Source organism: Miniopterus schreibersii (genome assembly GCF_964146895.1).
Source record: "Miniopterus schreibersii genome assembly, chromosome: 16".
Lineage (NCBI taxonomy): Eukaryota > Metazoa > Chordata > Mammalia > Chiroptera > Miniopteridae > Miniopterus > Miniopterus schreibersii.
The window spans coordinates 44,090,029-44,108,285 of record NC_138116.1 but is presented as its reverse complement, the minus strand read 5'-3'; the positions used below and the strand labels follow the sequence as shown (position 1 = coordinate 44,108,285).

Here is an 18,257-nt window from a genome sequence, read left to right as displayed (position 1 = left end):
TCCCACAGCTTTTTTTTTTTAACCCTCACCCGAGGGGTGGGGGGGGAGAGAAATCAATGTGAGAGACATTGATTGGTTACCTCCTGCTGGCTCCCTGACCAGGGCCGGGGATGGAGCCTACAACTGAGGTATGTGCATCTATGTTCATCAGGAATATTGGCCTGTAGTTTTCTTTCTTTGTAGTGTCATCTGGTTTAGGATAAGGGGGGCAACAGAAAAAGAGCTTGAAAGTCTTCCCTCCTCTTGAATTTTCTGGAATAGTTTGAGGAGGATAGGTGTTAGTTCTTCTTTGAATGTTTGGTAAAGCTCATCTATGAAGCCATCCAGTCCAGAACATTTGTTTGCTGGGAGTTTGTTGATTACTGCTTCAGTTTCATCAATTATTGGCCTATTCAGGTTTTCTGATTCTTCCTGATTGAGTTTTGGAAGATTGTATGCTTCTAGGAATTTGTCCATTTCACCCAGGTTGTCCAGTTTGTTGGCATCTAGTTGTTCATAGAATTTTTTTTTACAATCCTTTGTATTTCTGTGATGTCAGTTGTTACTTTGCCTCTTTCATTTCTGGTTTTATTTATTTGGGTCCTTTCTCTTTGTTTCTTGATGAGTCTGCCTAAAGGTCCATCAATCTTGTTTATATTTTCAAAGAACCAACTCTTGGTTTCATTGATCTTTATATTGTTTTTTTATTCTTTAAGTCATTTATTTCTGCTCTGATCTTTATTATTTCCTTCCTTCTCCTTTCTCTGTGGGCTTTTCTTGTTGTCCTTTTTCTAATATTTTTGTTGTGGGTTTAGATCTTTTATTTGAGCTTTTTCTTGTTTCTTGAGATAGCCCTGCAAGGCTATGAATTTCCCTCTTGAGACTGCTTTCACTGTGTCCCATAGGTTTTAGGTTGTTGCATGTTCATTTTCATTTGTTTCCAGGAAGTTTTTTATTTCTTCCTTAATATCATTGTTAACTCATTCATTGTTTAATAACATGCTATTAAGCCTCCATGTGTTTGAATGTTTTGAGATTTTTTATTGTATTTGATTTCTAGTTTCATGCTATTGTGATATGAAAAGATACTTGATCTGATTTCAATTTTCTTTTACTTATAAAGACTTATTTTGTGTCCTAACATGTGGTCTATCTTTGAGAATGTTCCGCATGCACCTGAGAAGAGTGTATATTCTGCAGCTTTGGGATGATATGTTCTGTAAACATCAATTAAATCCATCTGATACAGTGTGTCATTTAAGGTCGCTATTTCCTTGTTGATTTTTTGTCTGGAAGATCTATCCAGTGATGTCAGTGGGGTGTTAAGATCCCTTACTATTACTGTATTGCTGTCTACCTCTCCCTTAAAGTCCTCCAGTGGTATTTAAGTGCTCCTGTATTGGGTGCATATATTTTTTATCAGGGTTATACCCTCTTGTTGGATTGATCCCTTTAGTATTATGCAGTGACTTTCTTTGTCTCTTTTATGGCCTTTGTTTTGAAGTCTAATTTGTGAGATATAAGTATTGCTACCCCTACTTTTTTCATTTCCATTGGCATGAAAAATTTTTTCCCCATCCCTTAACTTTCATGCTGTGTGAGTCTTTTGTTCTGAGGTGGGTCTCTTGAAGACAGCACATATATGGGCCATGTTTTCTTATCCATTCAGCTACCCTATGTCTTTTGATTGGAGCATTTAATTAATTTACATTTAAGACTATTATTTTTTAAAAATATATATATTCATGTAGAATGAACATGGGAGAGAAACAAGATGGTGGTGTAGGTAACAGCTGCACCCGCCGCCTCCCGCAACCACATCAAAATTACAACTAAAATACAGAACCACCAGCACTCAGAGCCTCCTGAAATCTGGCTGAACAGAAGCCCCACAACCAGGGAGCTGAAGAAGCACCGAGAGCGGTAGGAGGGGCGCAGACGTGGGCGGGGCCCACACCCGGTGCCACGGGTAAACCCGGAAAGGCATCTCGGTGGAGGAGGTTTCCTGGAGGAGGGGGGGTCCCAGCCCCACAGCAGGCCCTCAGCCCAGGGCTCCAGGCCAGGAAGAGACGTCCATACAACTTCGAGCTGTGAAACCAGCGGGGACTGTCGCTGAGGGTCGTGGAGGCTGCAGGAGCCCCAGCAGCTCCTCTCAAAGGGCCCGGCACGGACTCACTCGGACGCTCCCTCTGAGCCCAGCGCTGGGCAGCAGTCTGAAAGGACCTGGGACACCCGGGGAGGAACTAACCTGACTGAAATCCGGGCGAGAGGTGGAGGGGCGGCTTCCTCCAGGCAGAAGGGCTGGCAGAGGCCATTGCTCCTGTGGCGAGTCCTCCCCACACAGCCCGCAGGCGCCATGTTTGAATCGCAGCACCTGACTCACACCTTTGGCCCCGCCCCGTGTTTCCCGGAGGCCCCTCCCCTCCCCACCTGCAGCTCATCCAGGCCATTTCCAGGGGCTTTTCTGTGCAAGTGGCCTCTCGAGCTTCATGCTTAGGACTTTCCTAAAATCTCTCAAACAAGCAGCAGCTGTCCCATACGGCTTGATAAGTGGCCCCAGGCCTGGCACTAGCGGCAGCTGCATTGGCTCATAACTTGGCCTCTCCTGGACAACGCCAAGCCCAGCACAAGTAGCAGCCAACTACAGTTTGCTGAGTAGCTCATGCTGGGTGGCCCTGGGCAAGGCACTGGCACAGGCTGACTCTGCACCTCCCGGGAGGCCCCAGAGACAGTGCACCTGGTGGTCAGACCCGACCACGCTGGATTACAACCCTACCACATCCACAAGTGACACTCAAGGGGCGCACTTGGTGAACACCAAAGCTCCACTGAAGTAAATCCTGCTCCATAGGGGTCTCTCCAGCACAGCAGCTCTCTGGCTGTAGTTGCAGCTGGTCCTCACAGCTGATTGGCCTGGGGGTCAGTTCCTCCCAGGAACGCCAATAGCAACCAAGGCTCAACTACAACAGGACAATGCACACAGCCCACACAGGGGAGCACCTAGAAGGCCCAGCTCAGGTGACTGGGGAGGCTGAGCCACTGGACCCTACAGGACATCTACTACACAAAGCCACTCTACATATTCCAGGAGACATAGCAGCTCTACCTAATACATAGAAACAAACACCTGGAAGCAGCCAAAATGTGGAGGCAAAGAAACATGTCACAAAGGAAAGAACAGAAGAAATCTCCAGAAAAGGAACTAAATTAAATAGATCCAAGCAAGCTAACAGATACAGAGTTCAGAATAATGGTTATAAGGATGTTTAAGCAGATGGTTAGGGAAATAACTGAGAAAATCGATAACATAATAAAGTACCAATTTGAAAGGAAGGCTACAGGAACTGAAATGAAGAATAATTTACATGGAATCAACAGTAGAGTAGAGGACGCTGAGAATCAAGTGAGCAATTTGGAACATGAGGAAACAAAAAACACCCAACCAGAAGAGCAAAAAGAAAAAAGAATCCAGAAATATGAAGATAGTATAAGGAGCCTCTGGGACAACTTCAAGAGGCCCAACATTCATATTATTGGGGTGCCAGAAGGGGAAGAAAGAGACCAAGGAATTGAAAACCTATTTGAAAAAATAATTACAGAAAACTTCCCCCACCTGGGGAAAGAAATCAACTTACAAGTCCAGGAAGCACAGAGGGTCCCAAAGAAGAGGAACCCAAAGAGGCCCACAGCAAGACACATCATAATTAAAATGCCAAAGGTTAAAGACAAAGAGAGAACCTTAAAAGCAGCAAGAGAAAAGCAGTTAGTTCCCTACAAGGGAGCACCCATATGACTGTCAGCTGATTTCTCAACAGAAACTTTGCAGGCCAGAGGGAGTGGCAAGAAATATTCAAAGTGATGAAAAACATGGAACTACAATGAAGATTGCTCTACCCAGCAAAGCTATCATTTAGAATTGAAGGTCAGATAAAGAGCTTCTCAGACAAGGAAAAGCTGAAGGAGTTCATCACCACCAGACCAGCACTACAGGAAAAGTTGAAGGGTCTTCTTTAAGAAGAAGCTAATGAAAAAAAGAATCTGATGAACTAAATATATCCAGAGACATTGATGCAGGGAACAGAACGATCATATTTCAGAGGAAAGGGGGAAGAGGGGTGGAGTGAGAAAAGAGATTAACCAAAGAAGTTATATGCATAACCCATAGACACAGTTAATAACGGGGTGAAGGCCTGGGAAGGGGTTGGGAGGGAAGTGGAGGGGATCAATTGGGGGGGAAAATAAGATACCTGTAATACTCTCAACAATAAAGATAAATTTAAAAAGTAAAAAATAAAATAAAATAAAATAAAATATATTCATGTATATTTCTCTGTATGTTGTTCTTTTCAAATAACTTTTTTTAAAAAAAATATTTTTATTGATTTCAGAGAGAGGAAAGCAGAGGGAGAGAGAGAGATAGAAACATCAATGATGAGAGAGTTATTGATCGAACCCACAACCCGGGCATGTGCCCTGACTGGGAATCGAACCCCGATCACCTGGATCCTAGGTCGACGCTCAACCGCTGAGCCATGCCTGGCAGGGCAAGACTATTATTGAGAGGTACTTATTTATTCCCATTTTTATTCTTTATGCCTGTATTCCACTCTCTCTATTTCTTCTTCTTATAACAGTCCCTTTAACGTTTCCTGCCATGGTGGTTTGGTGATAATAAACTCCTTTAGCCTTTTTTTGTTGTTGTTCTGGAAGGCTCTTTATTTTACCTTCAATTTTGAATGAGAGCCTTACTGGATAGTAGTCTTGGTTTCAGATCCTTGTTTTGCATTATCTTGAATACTTCATGCCATCCCCTTCTGGCCTGTAGAGTTTCTGTTGAGAAATCAGTTGACAGCTTTATGGGAGCTCCCATGTAGGTAACTGACTGCTTCTATTTTGCTACCCTCAAGAGTCTTTTGCTGTCTTTAACTTTTGCTATTTTAATTACGATGTGTCTTTGTGTGGGTCTCTTTGTGTTCATCTTGATTGGAACTCTCTGTTTCCTGAACTTGTGTGACTTTTTCCTTCACCAGCTTAGGGGATTTTTCTGTCACTATTTCTTCAAATAGGTTCTCTTTCCCTTGCTTACTTTCTTTCCCCTCTTGTACTCCTACAATGCAGATGTTGTTGCATTTCCTGTTGTCCCAAAGTTCTCTTAAACTGTCCTCTTTTTTTTTTTTAATCCTCACCTGAGGATATTTTTTTCATTGCTTTTCAGAGAGTGGAAGAGAGAGTGAGGGGGAGAGATAGATAGAGAGAGAGAGAGACATCGATGTCAGAGAGACACAGCAATTGGTTGCCTCCCCCACACCCCACCCAGGGCCAGGGATTGAGCCTGCAACCAAGGTACATGCATGCCCTTGACCAGAATTGAACCAAGACCCTTCAGGCCATGGGCCAATACTTTAACCACTGAGCCAAACTGAATAGGGAAAACATTTTCATCACCTGTCCTCCTACTTTTTAAGTGTTCTTTTCTTTTTTGCTGCTCTGAGTGTTTTTTCCTACCTTGTCTTCCAAATTGCTAATTCGATCCTCTGCTTCTTCCAGCCTACTTTAAATCCCTTCCAGTGTGTTCTTGATGTCAGATATAGTATTTTTCATTTCTGACTGGTTCTTATTCATGGTTCCTATGTTCCTTTTCATGCTGATGTTGTTCCCACTAAGTTTCTTGAAGTTCCTATTAACTTTCTTGTAGTTCTCACTAAGTTTTGTGATCATTCTTATAACCATTAATCTGAACTCTGTCCAATAAATTGCTTACCTGCATTGCATTTAGCTCTTTTTCTGGAGAGCCCTCCTTTTCTTTCATCTGGGAGTCGTTTCTTTGTCTCCCCATTTTAGCTGTCTCTTTGTGTTTGTTTCTATGTATTAGTTAGAACTGCTAGAACTCCCTGTCTCCATGGGGTGGTCTATTGTAGTAAATGTCCTGTGGGACCCAGTGGTGCAGTCTCCTTGACCTCCTGAGCTGGATGCTCTAGGAGTGTCCCTTTTGTGGGGTATTTGGGTTCTCTTGTTGTAATTGGGTCTTGACTGTTGTTGTCCCTTTTGTGGGTGGGAACTCCTCTCAGCCTGGCTGACTGTGAGGCTCAGCCCCAACCACATTGTGTGAGCTGTTTTACAGGTGCAGTTGTTCTAATGCTTCACCCAGAAGTTAGTGCCCCCACTTGTACAATTGGTATGACTCTGTTGATTGCTTTGATTAAAAGATATAGTCTAGCCCTGGCCAGGTAGTTCAGTTGGTTGGAGCATCATCCCAATATCCCAAGGTCGTGGGTTTGATCCCAGCGATACTGGAGATGAGTAAAGCTGCAGGAGACCATGAGCCAGGCGTCAGAATGCAGAAATCAGGATTGGAGCAAGAACAGAGAAGAAGCTGTGTCGCCTTGGAAAATTAGTTTAAAGCTCTAAGCATCAACTCCATCAGTTAATTTTCTGTGAAGAGAGAAGCTACTGTGATCCATTTTAACCACGTTAAAGTGTACAATTTAGTAGTATTTAGTACATTCACAGTGTTGTGCAACCACCACCTCTATCTAGTTCCAAAACACTTTCATCAGCCCAAAGGAACCTCCACACTTATTAGCAGTCACTCCTTCTTGGCCCCTCTCCACAGCCACCGGCAACCACTAATCTACTTTTTGTCTTTATGAATTTACCTATTCCGGACATTGGTATGAACAGAACCATACCACATGTAGCCTGCTGTGTTTGACTTCTTTCCCTTTACAGAATGTTTTCAAGGGTTCCCCTGTTGTAGCATGTATTCGTATTTCATTCCTTTATGTGACTGGGAATATTCCACTGTGTGGAGAAACCACAGTTTGTTATCCACTCATCAGTTGATGGACGTTGGGTGGTTCCTAACTTTTGGCTATTGTGAATACTGCTGCTATGAGCATTCATGTGTATGAGTTTTGTTTGAACAGTTTTCTGTTCTCTTAAATATGCACTGAGGAGTGGAATTGCTGGGCCATAGAGTATTTGTACGTTTAACTCTTTGAGGAATGGCCAGATTATTTTCCCCAGCAATGCACAAGGATTCCAATTTCTGCTCTATTCTTGCAGTCCTCCTGTCGAGCCAGCAGGAACACAGTGAGCGGCTACTTCCTGGCAGGCAGGGACATGACGTGGTGGCCGGTGAGTGCACCCTGACTCCTCTTATCTCTCCTTCCAGTGAGGCTACATCTGACCTCCAGGTCAACCAGCATCTGCATCTTTGAGGTCACTGCCCAGGCCATTTCAAGCAGGTGGTGATGGGGCAGGCTGAGGCTGTGAGGGGGTGCCCAGGATGGAGGTGTAGGGGTGGGGTGCTGGAAATTGTTTGAAGGGCAGGGACTTTAGGGTCTGGGTGACCCACAGCTGATTCCTTTTTCTCTCTCCCTTCCAGATCGGTGCCTCCCTCTTTGCCAGCAGCGAGGGTTCGGGCCTCTTCATTGGACTGGCAGGCTCAGGCGCAGCTGGAGGCGTGGCTGTGGCAGGCTTTGAGTGGAATGTGAGCTCCTGGAGGGTGGACGCAGGCTGTGGGAGGGTGCAACCGTCTTGCAAAGCCCTAGATAGGGCTCCATTGGAATCCATCCCTCGATGGCCAGAGGTGCACCTCCCAGCAACTTAGGTCATCCAATGTCCAGATGTGTTCTATGCAGCAGTGTTCCTGGGGAAGTCTGGTCTTCAGAACGCCAAAATGTTGGACAGACCAGCAGGAAGGGAGCTGCTAACCTTGGCCCAGGCCATCTGTTTAGAAAGGTGCAAGAAGGGGAAGGGCCTGGGTTCTCATGGCAAGTCAGGCCTCCAGACCACTGGTCCCAGTTTCACCTCTGGAGCAGGGCTTATGGGAGCTGTGCCCACTGTCCTCACCCTGCCTCTGTCACCCTCAGGCCACATATGTGCTGCTGGCTCTGGCGTGGGTTTTTGTGCCTATCTACATCTCCTCAGAGGTAAGTCTGCTCCTGGAGCCTCAGGGCAGCCTCCCTTGGGTCTGGCCCTTGGTCTTAATTGGTGGTAGTGATGGGCAAGGCGCTCTAGCTTCACTCACAAGTTGGTGAACTCCCCAAGCTCTGTTTATTATTAGTCCAATTAACATTCCTATCAACCCACTAAGGCAGGTCCCCTGGGGTGTCAGCCCAGGTACCTTGTCTGCTGGTTCCCACTGCCCTTGCATGCTGCCTCTTGGGGATGATGCTCTACCTGGGCACACAAACTACACACCTGGGCAGCACACCTGGGCGGCACACCAATGTGGCACACCTGGGCTGCACACCTGGGCAGCACACCTGGGTTGCACACCAATGTGGCACACCTGGGCTGCACACCGGGGCAGCACACCTGGGTTGCACACCAATGTGGCACACCTGGGCTGCACACCTGGGCAGCACACCTGGGTTGCACACCAATGTGGCACACCGGGGCAGCACACCTGGGCTGCACACCAATGTGGCACACCTGGGCTGCACACCGGGGCAGCACACCTGGGCTGCACTGTCTTTGACTCTGCCCCCTGCTTTAGCCCCAGCTGAGCAGTCACTAAGTCTAGGGGATTCCATTTCCTGGGTCTCACTCAGTCTGTCCTCTGCTCTGCCGCTCACAGCTCCATCAAGCCTCAACTTAAGCCATCTGGGTTTGTCATAACAGCTTCCAAGCCTGTCCCTCTGTCCTCAGCGGCAGCCCCTCCAATCCATTCCTTATATCAGCCTTGAAGAGCCAACATAAGCCTGCCAGTCCCCTGCCTAAAACCCTTACAGGGGTGGGGAGCCTTTTTCTGCCAAGGGCCATCTAGATATTTATAACATCATTCTCGGGCCATATGAAATTATCAACTTAAAAATTAGCTATGATAAAAGCTCCTAGATTTATTGAATTTCAAGTCCAGCCTGTGGTTGCCTTGGCAGGGCCAGGCCAAATGATTCTGTGGGCTGTATACAGCCTGCGGGCTGTACCTTCCCCACCGCTGCCTTAAGATATAGGCCGAACCCTTAGCCTGGAATTCAGGGCTCAGTGTGGGCCTGGGCCTGGGCCTTGCCCTTGAGAAGAAGCCTCCAGCCCTGAATGCTGGGATGGTCTCAGGGGAGTGCTTAACCCTGCCCCCTGCCTCCCCCAGATCGTCACCATGCCTGAATACATTCAGAAGCGCTATGGAGGCCAGAGGATACGCATGTACCTGTCTGTCCTGTCCCTGCTCCTGTCCGTCTTCACCAAGATATCGGTGAGCTTCCCCTACCTTCAGCTTCTAGCCAGCGTAGCCTGGAAACATCCCACTCTGGAGGCCCCAAAACAGACCTGACATCCTCTCATCCATTTCTGCATGTTTAACATCTGGGGAAACAGGTCCAAAGAGGGACAGTGATGCCTAGGGTCACACAGTGAGTTTGTGACAGCTGGTCCAGGACCCCCAGAGTGTAGGCTCAGCACCCAGCACAGCTGGGGGAAGAGTGTAAGTTCTGTGATCCTGATTCACCCCCAGTTCTAGATGTGGGGGCGCCAGGAGGGTACTCAGTGTCAGGTGGGTGTCTGGTCAGCCTCTGGTCTTCCCTGGACCTGCACCGAGGTGAGCCAGGACTGCCCACTAGGGGGTGCTAAGAGCCCATGTGGTCTGGGCTGAGGTTCAGAGGCTGCATGGAGCTGACCTGCCTCTCACCTGTGGCTGGTCAGCTCTATCACAAACTGACCCCCCAGCAGCCCCTTCCTGGCATTGGGGTGCCATCTGGGGGCCTGGACACCAGAATATCAGTCAGCACTGGCTAATGGCTTGTCTTGTCCAAGCCCCTGATTTTACAGATAGGGAAACCAAGGCCCAGGGAGGGCATGCAACTTGTTTCAAGCCTACCAGGGACTTCCTGGCATTGCCAGGCCTGCTTCTAACTCCCCTGGGCCATCAAGCCTCCTGCTCCACCTTCTGATGGGGCTCAGGAGGCAGAGGCCCTGGCTTGAGCTCTGGGTCAACTTGCTTTTGGCTGAGTGCACCTGGACGAGGCCCTGTGCCTGGTGACCAAGGGTGGCGGAGCACTGGTGTGCCTGCCTCTCGTGGCTTCTGTGGAGGGTGGTGAGGGCTGGTATATGCGGAGGGGAGGTGCTCAATGAGCCTGGGCTTTCTCCTCAGTGGTGAAGTCACCTCCTGGACCCTCTTCAGGTCAGCTCTGGGACTAGAAAACCCAGACATGCCATCGACTTTGTGGAGGGAAGGGAGGCCTCTGTGGTTACCCAGGAGCTGCGGGCAGGGCTCCCTGGAAATGTGGCCCTATGAGGGCGACTGCTCTTCAGAGGCCCTGGGCAGGCCTAGGGTGGGCCTGGGGTTCACCTGGACCCCCTGGACCCTGACAGGGGGGCCTGATCTGGCATCTGACCTGACTGTCTCCCCACCTTGGGCATGGGGACAGTGGTTGGTGGCCCCTCTGCATACCCTGGCGCCTTGTCTGGGCCTTGCCTGTACTGTGCACTCACAGACAACTTCTGGGGGCCCCAGAGCATCTCGTTCTTGTGAGCAGATTTCCAGGAATAGTTAACAAGCATGTGTGGCTCTGCCTTCCATACTAGATGCTCTGAGAGCATCACTAGAGGTCTTCTTCCCCAGGGTTTCCCTTTAGAGATCTGAGGGACCTGGCTCTGCCCTGTTCTTAAGGTCCAGTTTAGAATTTCTCACTCATGCTCTTCCTCCCTCTCCCACATTTCCTAGCCCCCTGTATCAGCCATCTCCCTTGAATGCAGAGATAGAGAAACAAGTAAGGTTTGGCTCCTGCTCTCCAGGGTCTGGCACTGCAGTGGGAGGCAGATGTATACGCAGGGAAAACAAGCATGGGCCTCAGAAACGGTGGCAGAGCCTGCTGGGGTGGCATCTGATTTGGATGTTAATGGAGAAAAAGACAGTGATGAGATTGGGGAACAAGGGATAGGAGAGAGGTGGGGTGTGCAGGATGTGTCTGGGGGTGGTCAGGTCAGGAGCCTAGATTCTAAGGGTCTCTAAGTCAGGCACTTCTGGGGCCAGACGGAAAGCTTTGAGGAGGAGTGGAGTGAGGTGATAGGGAGTGGTGGGGACTGAGGTGCACCAGAGACCATCCTCCAGCATTCACACAAAACAGACCTGTGTACCCATCTGGCTCTTGGGCTGCCAGTGTCCCGCCCTGGCCTTGAGCACTACAGTGAAGGGTGAGGCTAGGAGTTCTGATTGTAAGGGGTCCAAGTACCCAAGCGGCACTGGGGGTTTAGGCAGGGAAGTGACAGTCAGGTTTGAGTTAGTGCCTCTGGCACCTCCCAGAGGACAGGCTGGAGGGGAGACCCCACTGGGGTCTGGAGGGGCTGAGTCATGGGCCTAAGGGGCCCTTTCATCTCCATCTTCAGCCAGTTGATACCCTGCTCAGAGCAACCTAAAATGGGGGGCTTGGTGGGACTTCCAGAATGATAGAGGGTTAAGTGGGAGGGTCCTTAGAGACTATCTTGTCCTGCAACCCCAATTTATAGATGAGACAGTTGAGACCTAGAGAGTGGCTGTCACTTGCTGAAGGTCATGCTGAGTCAGGCAGAGGTCACAGCAAGAACCTAGGCCTCTGCCTCCCTGGTCAAGGGCCTGACCACTGCCCTGAGCTAATGCAGCCAGGATGTGATACTTCAAACTCCACTTTGTGGTGAGGGTGACTCTGTTTACCCATCTATAAAATGGGAAGCAACCCATTGGTGACAAAGTTGAGGCTTCAGCACCAATGGTGGGGCTGCCCAGGTGAAGCAGAGAGGGAGCACTAGATGCCAGGCTTGATTTGGGAGGGACTGGGGTCACCCTGGCTGATGGCCCTAGTGGAAGCTATTTGAAGTGCCCGTGCCCAGTTGGCCTCCAGAGACCCTGACCTCCCTGGGCTCAGCCCTGGGAATGTCGCATGTGTCTGCACTTCTAGGACCCATCCCTGATGCAGCCCATCTGGACAGAGACCACAGGGCCTGCCTGCTGCCATCCCTCAGGTGGGGACCCTGGTCTCAGAGAGAACGTGTGATGTCAGGATGCAGAGATGCCACACTGACCCTCAGATGGGGTTGGGGGAACCAAGGTCCAGTTCCATCATTGTGTGTCTCTGGGCCAATCTAATCTCAGGAGAGTAAGGAAACCTGGCACCGCACCTCAGGCCACTTGAAATGAAGGCCAACTGCGGTCTACAAGGTCCTTCAAGGCGCAGCCCCTGCTACGTCACTGGCCTTACCTCTCCCTCTTCCTGTCGCACACAGCGTTCCAGCATGGCTGCCTTGCAATCCCTTGAACATACCGCGCATGATCCTGCCCCAGGGCCTTTGCACTTGCTATGGTCGCTGCCTGGAACCTTCTTTCCCTGGATAGCCACATGGCTCACTCCTTCACCTCTCTCAAGTCTTTCAAATCTCACCTTTGCAATGAGGCCTCCTTGTGCCCCAGCAGATCCGATTCCCTTACCTGCTCCCTCTTTTTAATATCTTCCAGTGTGCTGAATTGTTTACTTAGAATGTCTATTGTCTGTCTCACCCATTTTTCCTCTTCATTCATCGATGTATCTCCACCACTTTATGAGAATGAATGAGATAATATACGCCAGGAATCAGGTAATTTTTTTTTAAAGGGCCAGTAGTAAATATCTGTGGCTTTGCAGGCTACATGCAAACTACAGTTGACCCTTCTGTTACAGGTTTGAACTGCACAGGTCCACTTATACATAGATTTTTTTCAGTAAATAAATACACAGTTGGCCCTCCATATCCCTAGGTTTTTCATCCATGATTGGGAGTCCACAGATGCGAAAGGCCAACTGTATGTGTTGTTCTTACTCCACTTTATGAAAGGGACTTGAGTACCGGCAGATTTTGGTATCTGTGGGGATCCTGGAATCAATCCCCCACACATACAGAGGGACTGTAGTTAAGTCTCTGGGGAGTCAAAAGTTATTCTTGGATTTTCAACTGCGTGGGAGTCTGGGCCCCTAACCCCCATGTTGTTCAAGGGTCAGCTGCTCTCAACTTTGCCCCTGGAGTGGGAAAGACAATGCCAGTGGGCGTGACTGACTGGTCTGTGGGCCCTAGTGTGCCAGCCCCTGACAGGGCACGGAGGGGTGCCTGTTTCCTGAGCACCTGCGGCGTCCAGGCCCCGGCTGAGCTGGGAAATGGACATGTTTGTTGCTCCCGGGGAGCTTATGTTCCAGATGAGGTAAGTGAACAGACCAATACTATCACAACAAGCAGTAAAAGTGTGGTACAGGAAGCAGACGCTGGGCTGAAACCTGGGAGAGGACAGGAATGACCAGGTTCGCTTTGGAGAGAGGCCTGGGATGAAAACGCGGGGCTTGCGGCAGCTAAAGGAAGCTGGGGGTGCCGTGTGTGGAGCAGGAGCTGGGGGAGGGCCGGCAGGTGGCTCTTAGTCTGCCTGCAGTGGACAGGCAGACCTCCGATTTTCTTCTACCGAGCCAAGCGCAGGAGGGGCTGGTTAGGGGACAGTGGACCTGGGGAGGACTATTTTCAGCTGTGGCTGGTGGGTCTGGTGCAGGGAGTGTGGCAAAGGAGAGAAGTTTCTGTAATCTTGAAGGGATGGTTATGGCCTTTGTGGAGATGGGCAAGTTTTGGGAGCAGGGGACACTGAGGATAATTTGGGGAGAATCACATGGTAAACTTGTGGACCACCCCAGCTTCTCTGCTACCACATGTGTAGGGAGGTGGCCAGTGTGGGGTGCAGGTTCAGGCAAGGAAGCACATGGTCATGGGGAGCTTGGGGCTCAGCAAGTCAGCCCCGCCTGCAGGTCAACTCAGCAGGCAGCTCCCCTCCTTCTCAGTCCTAGGCTCGCGGTTTTTTTCAAGCTCCATGAGATGGTGCCAAAATGGGGTCCGCTCTCTCCAGGGGCCTGGGAGCTCACAGTCCCAGGGCCAGCCTAGCGGGAAGGCTGCGGCCTTGGGGCCCTCCTCACGCCTGCAGGGCTTTGGGATTTGCTTCGCCCCAGTGGGGCCTCCTCTCCGAAGGAGACTAGATCATGACACCCACCTGGTAGGACGGCCAAGCATTAGGGGAAATACTCAAACAAATCACTCAGGCTGCATGTGGCACACGTGCAGGCTTCCTAGGCACCTGGCGGGGACTTCCTGGGATAAGGGCTCTTCCCAAGATGGCAGGGTTTCTCGTACGAGATGAGAGGGGAAGCCCCTGTGGGTAGAAGGCACGGTGTGGGCAGAGCCTGGGCCTCACGCTTGGGGAAGAGGTAACAAGAGGCAGTAAAGACAGCTGGTGAGGAATGAGTTCGGGGTCAGATCACAGGAGTAAACATCATCCTGTAAGCAGTGGGGAGCCACAGCAGGTTTCTGAGTGAGGGTGGATCAGTGGCTCCTGCCCAGCAAAGCCCTGGCTAGTTGTGCCCTTGAGAGTGGGCCTTCCTTTGAGACTCAAGTTCCCTGCTGCTGTCCTTTTGATTTTCTCCCCAAGGTTTTGCCACCAGGTGAAGTCCCTCTGGCTTCACCTCTCTGTGTCCACACAGAATTAGAGTAGACCCTGCAGCCGCTCCTCGGCCACCGGGGAGGGGAGCACAGAGGAAAGTTGCCAGCAGGGGTTCTCCAGAGGCCAGAAGGGATGAAGGGGGCTGAGTGCTCTTGCCACTTGCACAAGTGCCTGCGTTCCTTCCACACCTGCTCCCCCATTTTACAGATAAGAGCCACTGAGGCTCAGGAGGCGAAGCAACCTTTAGCTGGGACACAGTTGACGCAGACCCAGGCCCCTGCAGCTCTGGGTTTAGGGCTCTTAGCTTCTACCAGGTTGTAGCTTGCCTGGTCTACAGGGGAGAGTTGTCTGCAGAGAGGTCAGCTCAGACCCAGTGATAGACCGGCTGTCACCTGAAATTCTTCATCTGGGGACTCCTTTGGAGCTTGCACACTGGCCCTGTGTCTCCAGTGGCAGCAGCAAGCCTTTGCCGGACGCTAGGCAGGATCCCGGAGGGAAGACACCAGTTGATGTCTCGCCTCCACACCTTTGCGGGTGCTGCTCCTGCTGCCTGTCAAACTCCTCGTGACTCTTGGGGCATAAGGAACAGGGCACCTGGGGAGACTGACTTCCAACGGGTGAGAGGCAGAGACGGGTGCGCCAAGGCCTGGAGGCAGCAAAGTGCTGGGCGTTGCACGGAGGCCAGTGTGGTGTGACCAATTGACTGTGCTTAAAGGGGTATGTGGCCAGTCTGAAGGTCAGGCACACAGACCAGGGCTTTGCTCTGAGGGCAGCTGGGGTCCAGGGAGGGGTCTTCAGTGGTGGCCGGAGGATGACCAGGTGGAAGGAAGGGCTGCTTTTTAGAGCCCTCCCATATCTACCGCCCTTGGCCCTCTCCCTGGCATCTCCAATCTATTTTCCTGGGCCTGACCTCGGCGAAGTCCATGTCCCTCCCTGTGCCTGTTTCTCCTCTGGCTTCATGGGAGCTGAAGGCAGACGCCCCTCAAAACACACACGTGCACGCGCGCGCAGGGACTGCCTAGGCCAGGGCCTGCCACCACCTTGTCAGTCTCCGCACTGGCAGGTCTCCTCTCCAAAGGAAGGTGGAGGAGCCTGGAGGGAGAGGTGCAGGAACATGGGCTTTGGGTGAGCTTGTTTCCACCTGGGCTCTGCATCCCTGTGGTTGGGGAAGCAGGGGGTCTGTCTGCAAGCCTCACTCCCAGCAGTGCTGGCAGCTCCAAGCTGGGCCAAGCGCTGGGCTAGCTCAAAGGAGCTGGTGCCCCTGACCTTGCAGATTGGCCCCACAGCCTGTCCCAGCCTCCTCAGGAAGCTCTTTCAAAGGTTATTTCAGGTTGTCTCCCCTCAACTTAGCCAGCACAGACTGGCAGGTCTGGAAACTTGGGGTGTGGAGCCCTGTGCCCAGCCTCCAGGCCCACAGGGCAGGGTCCTGCCCCCCCACTCTCTGGGTGCCCATGCACAGTGGGGAGGAGCATGCTCTGGAAGGCCAGATCCAGCGCTCACCCTGGAGCTCGATTCTTGCTCCAAATGTGTCCTGGGATGGCAGGGACTGTGTCTAGTCTAGCCCCTAGGACTAGCCTCAGCCTAACACATAGTCCTGGACTTCAGTTCCAGTCCCACCAGGCATTAAGCAAGACTGCCCATTTTCCCAGCCCACCCCTCGCACAGGTCTGGTCTCTTCTTGGAGAGCCCCATCTAACAGGGAACAGAGAACAGGAGGTGTACCCAGACTTGGGCCTGGAGACTGAGGCATGTGCTCCTGTTTGCTGAGGCCTACTAGTCTTTGTGGGCCTCTCCCAGAAAGCCCTCCTGGACTCCTCCTCCTCAAGCACCCCCCCCCTCCAGGAAACAAGGGGCCAGGGGTCAGATTCGACAGCAGTACTCTTCCCTGGTGGATACCAGTCCCTCAGGACTCTGCAGACAGCATGAACGTCCCTGCACACAGCTGTCCACAGCCAGGACTCCTCAGCCAGCCCCTGGCAGTTTGGGGGGCCTCGCCCTCCTCATCCACTGTGCATTGAGGCCACTTGGTCAATGAGCAGCAAAGTGGGGGCTCACTCATGCTCCAGATCCTGTGGTCACCTCGGGCCTCAACACAAGATGCCTTTCCCATCCCAGATCGACCTGTATGCGGGGGCTCTCTTTGTGCACATCTGCCTGGGCTGGAACTTCTACTTGTCCACCATCCTCATGCTCGCCATCACAGCGCTGTACACCATCGCAGGTATGCGCCCAGGCCCGGCCGGGTGGGGTTCCTGACCACTGGGCCACGCGGACATGTGCCAGCATCTGAGAGGCCAGCAGGAGCCAAGGGCCGTAAGCGGGAGGCAGAGGGCCACCTCCTCCAACAGCCCAGGACATGGCCGGTTTTGAGTCAGATTTGTAGTCCGGCTCTGCTGGCCCAGCTTCTTGGTCCCACACCTCACCCACCTGTGAAAGGGCAGGGGACATGGATGTGGGACAGCAGTCCCTCCCGGAGCTCTGGAGTTGCTTCCCTGTCCCTCCTCCCTCGAGACTAGGGCTCCTCCAGCTCTCTTGTTTTCTCCCACAGGGGGGCTGGCCGCTGTGATCTACACAGATGCCCTGCAAACGCTCATCATGGTGGTGGGGGCTGTCATTCTGACTGTCAAAGGTGAGGGCCATGGGCTGTGGTGGGACTGACCCCAGCAGCAAGCCCTTTGAGGTCTGGGTGTCAGAGCTGGGGCAAGGGGTTGGCTCATGAGGTCAAGCCAGGAGGCAATCAGCCCCTGTTGGCCTTCTCTGAAGGATGGAGGCCATCTGCTCCTCTCCAGTCCATACCGCCCAGCTGCATTTCTGTCACCAGCTCCTGGATGGCTCAGGTCTGGTGCAGAGCTGACTCAGCAACACAGGGCCAGCTGCACCTGCCCTGGCTCAGGGCTTGAGGGTGAGGTTGGATCCAGGGTGGACGTGCAGACACACAATTAGGAGACCACACAACTGTCTGGGTGTCTGCTTGACTTGTTTAGATCCCAAGAAGTGCTGCTACAGCCTGCTGGACAAAGCAGGGGAGGAGAGCCATGGTTTAGACAGATCTATGACATTGGAACAGGAAGGAAGCTCAGAGAGCTGTCCCATGGGCCTCCAGGGAAGTACACAAACAGAGCCAAGGACCCCACAGAGGGTGAACAGAGGCCTTTAAAGTCCCTTCTAGACTCAGACTCCAGATCCTACGGCAATTTCTGCCCCTTGTGTAGTGTCTGTACCTTTGTTCTGAGCACTCACCCCAGCCTGGCCTGGGCTCCAGGCAGGATGCTGGGGGTCCAGAGTCTGGGCAACAGGCTTCCTGCTTGGGGAATGAAAGGTGGGGGAGCAGGGCCTGGGCTGAGACTGGGGTTTCCCTGTGTCCAGGCCTCTGTGTATCTGCTTCCTCTCAGACCAGAGGCCTGTGTCCCTAGAACCCACTGCAGAAGAGAGACCTAGGCAGCCAGGCCATCTGGACAGAGGGGAGTGATTGTAGACACAACAAAAGCCATAGATGAGCCAGGGCTTGGCTGCGAAGGGCTGACGTCGAGGTAGACAGAAACAGTGAGGGGGTGAATGTGGTCTGGGCTTGAGAGAAAAGACCCCTGGCTTGAGGCCCAGCTGGCTGTCCCTGTGGCCTTGGTCATGCCCCTGTCCATCTCTATCCCCTGGGACCTGTTTCCTCTCTCAGTGCTGCATCACTGCCAGACATTCTCAGCTCTGCCAAAAATCATGTCCTTCAGAAGCCCTGGGTCAGGACTTTAACACTTTAAATGCCAAGGAAAAGTAGTTTTGCTTCCTTAAATGACAGTTTGAAGCCTGGCACAGAAACCCCTTGTCTAAGGCCAACCGGCATCCAGAGGCCAACAGGACACTGGGC

At 51.6% G+C, this 18,257-nt stretch overlaps 1 protein-coding gene across 7 annotated transcripts in view; it reads left to right on the top strand.

The window, feature by feature from the left end:
- SLC5A10 (solute carrier family 5 member 10) overlaps positions 1-18,257 on the top strand; it is a 66,538-nt gene that overhangs the window by 5,367 nt on the left and 42,914 nt on the right. For all 7 annotated transcript variants that reach the window (XM_081162918.1, XM_081162916.1, XM_081162921.1 and 4 more), the window contains exons 2-7: positions 7,045-7,116; positions 7,367-7,471; positions 7,854-7,913; positions 9,074-9,178; positions 16,514-16,619; positions 16,947-17,027. In XM_081162918.1, coding sequence (XP_081019044.1) covers positions 7,045-7,116; positions 7,367-7,471; positions 7,854-7,913; positions 9,074-9,178; positions 16,514-16,619; positions 16,947-17,027 — 529 coding nt within the window. The remainder of the gene's footprint in view (positions 1-7,044; positions 7,117-7,366; positions 7,472-7,853; positions 7,914-9,073; positions 9,179-16,513; positions 16,620-16,946; positions 17,028-18,257) is intronic.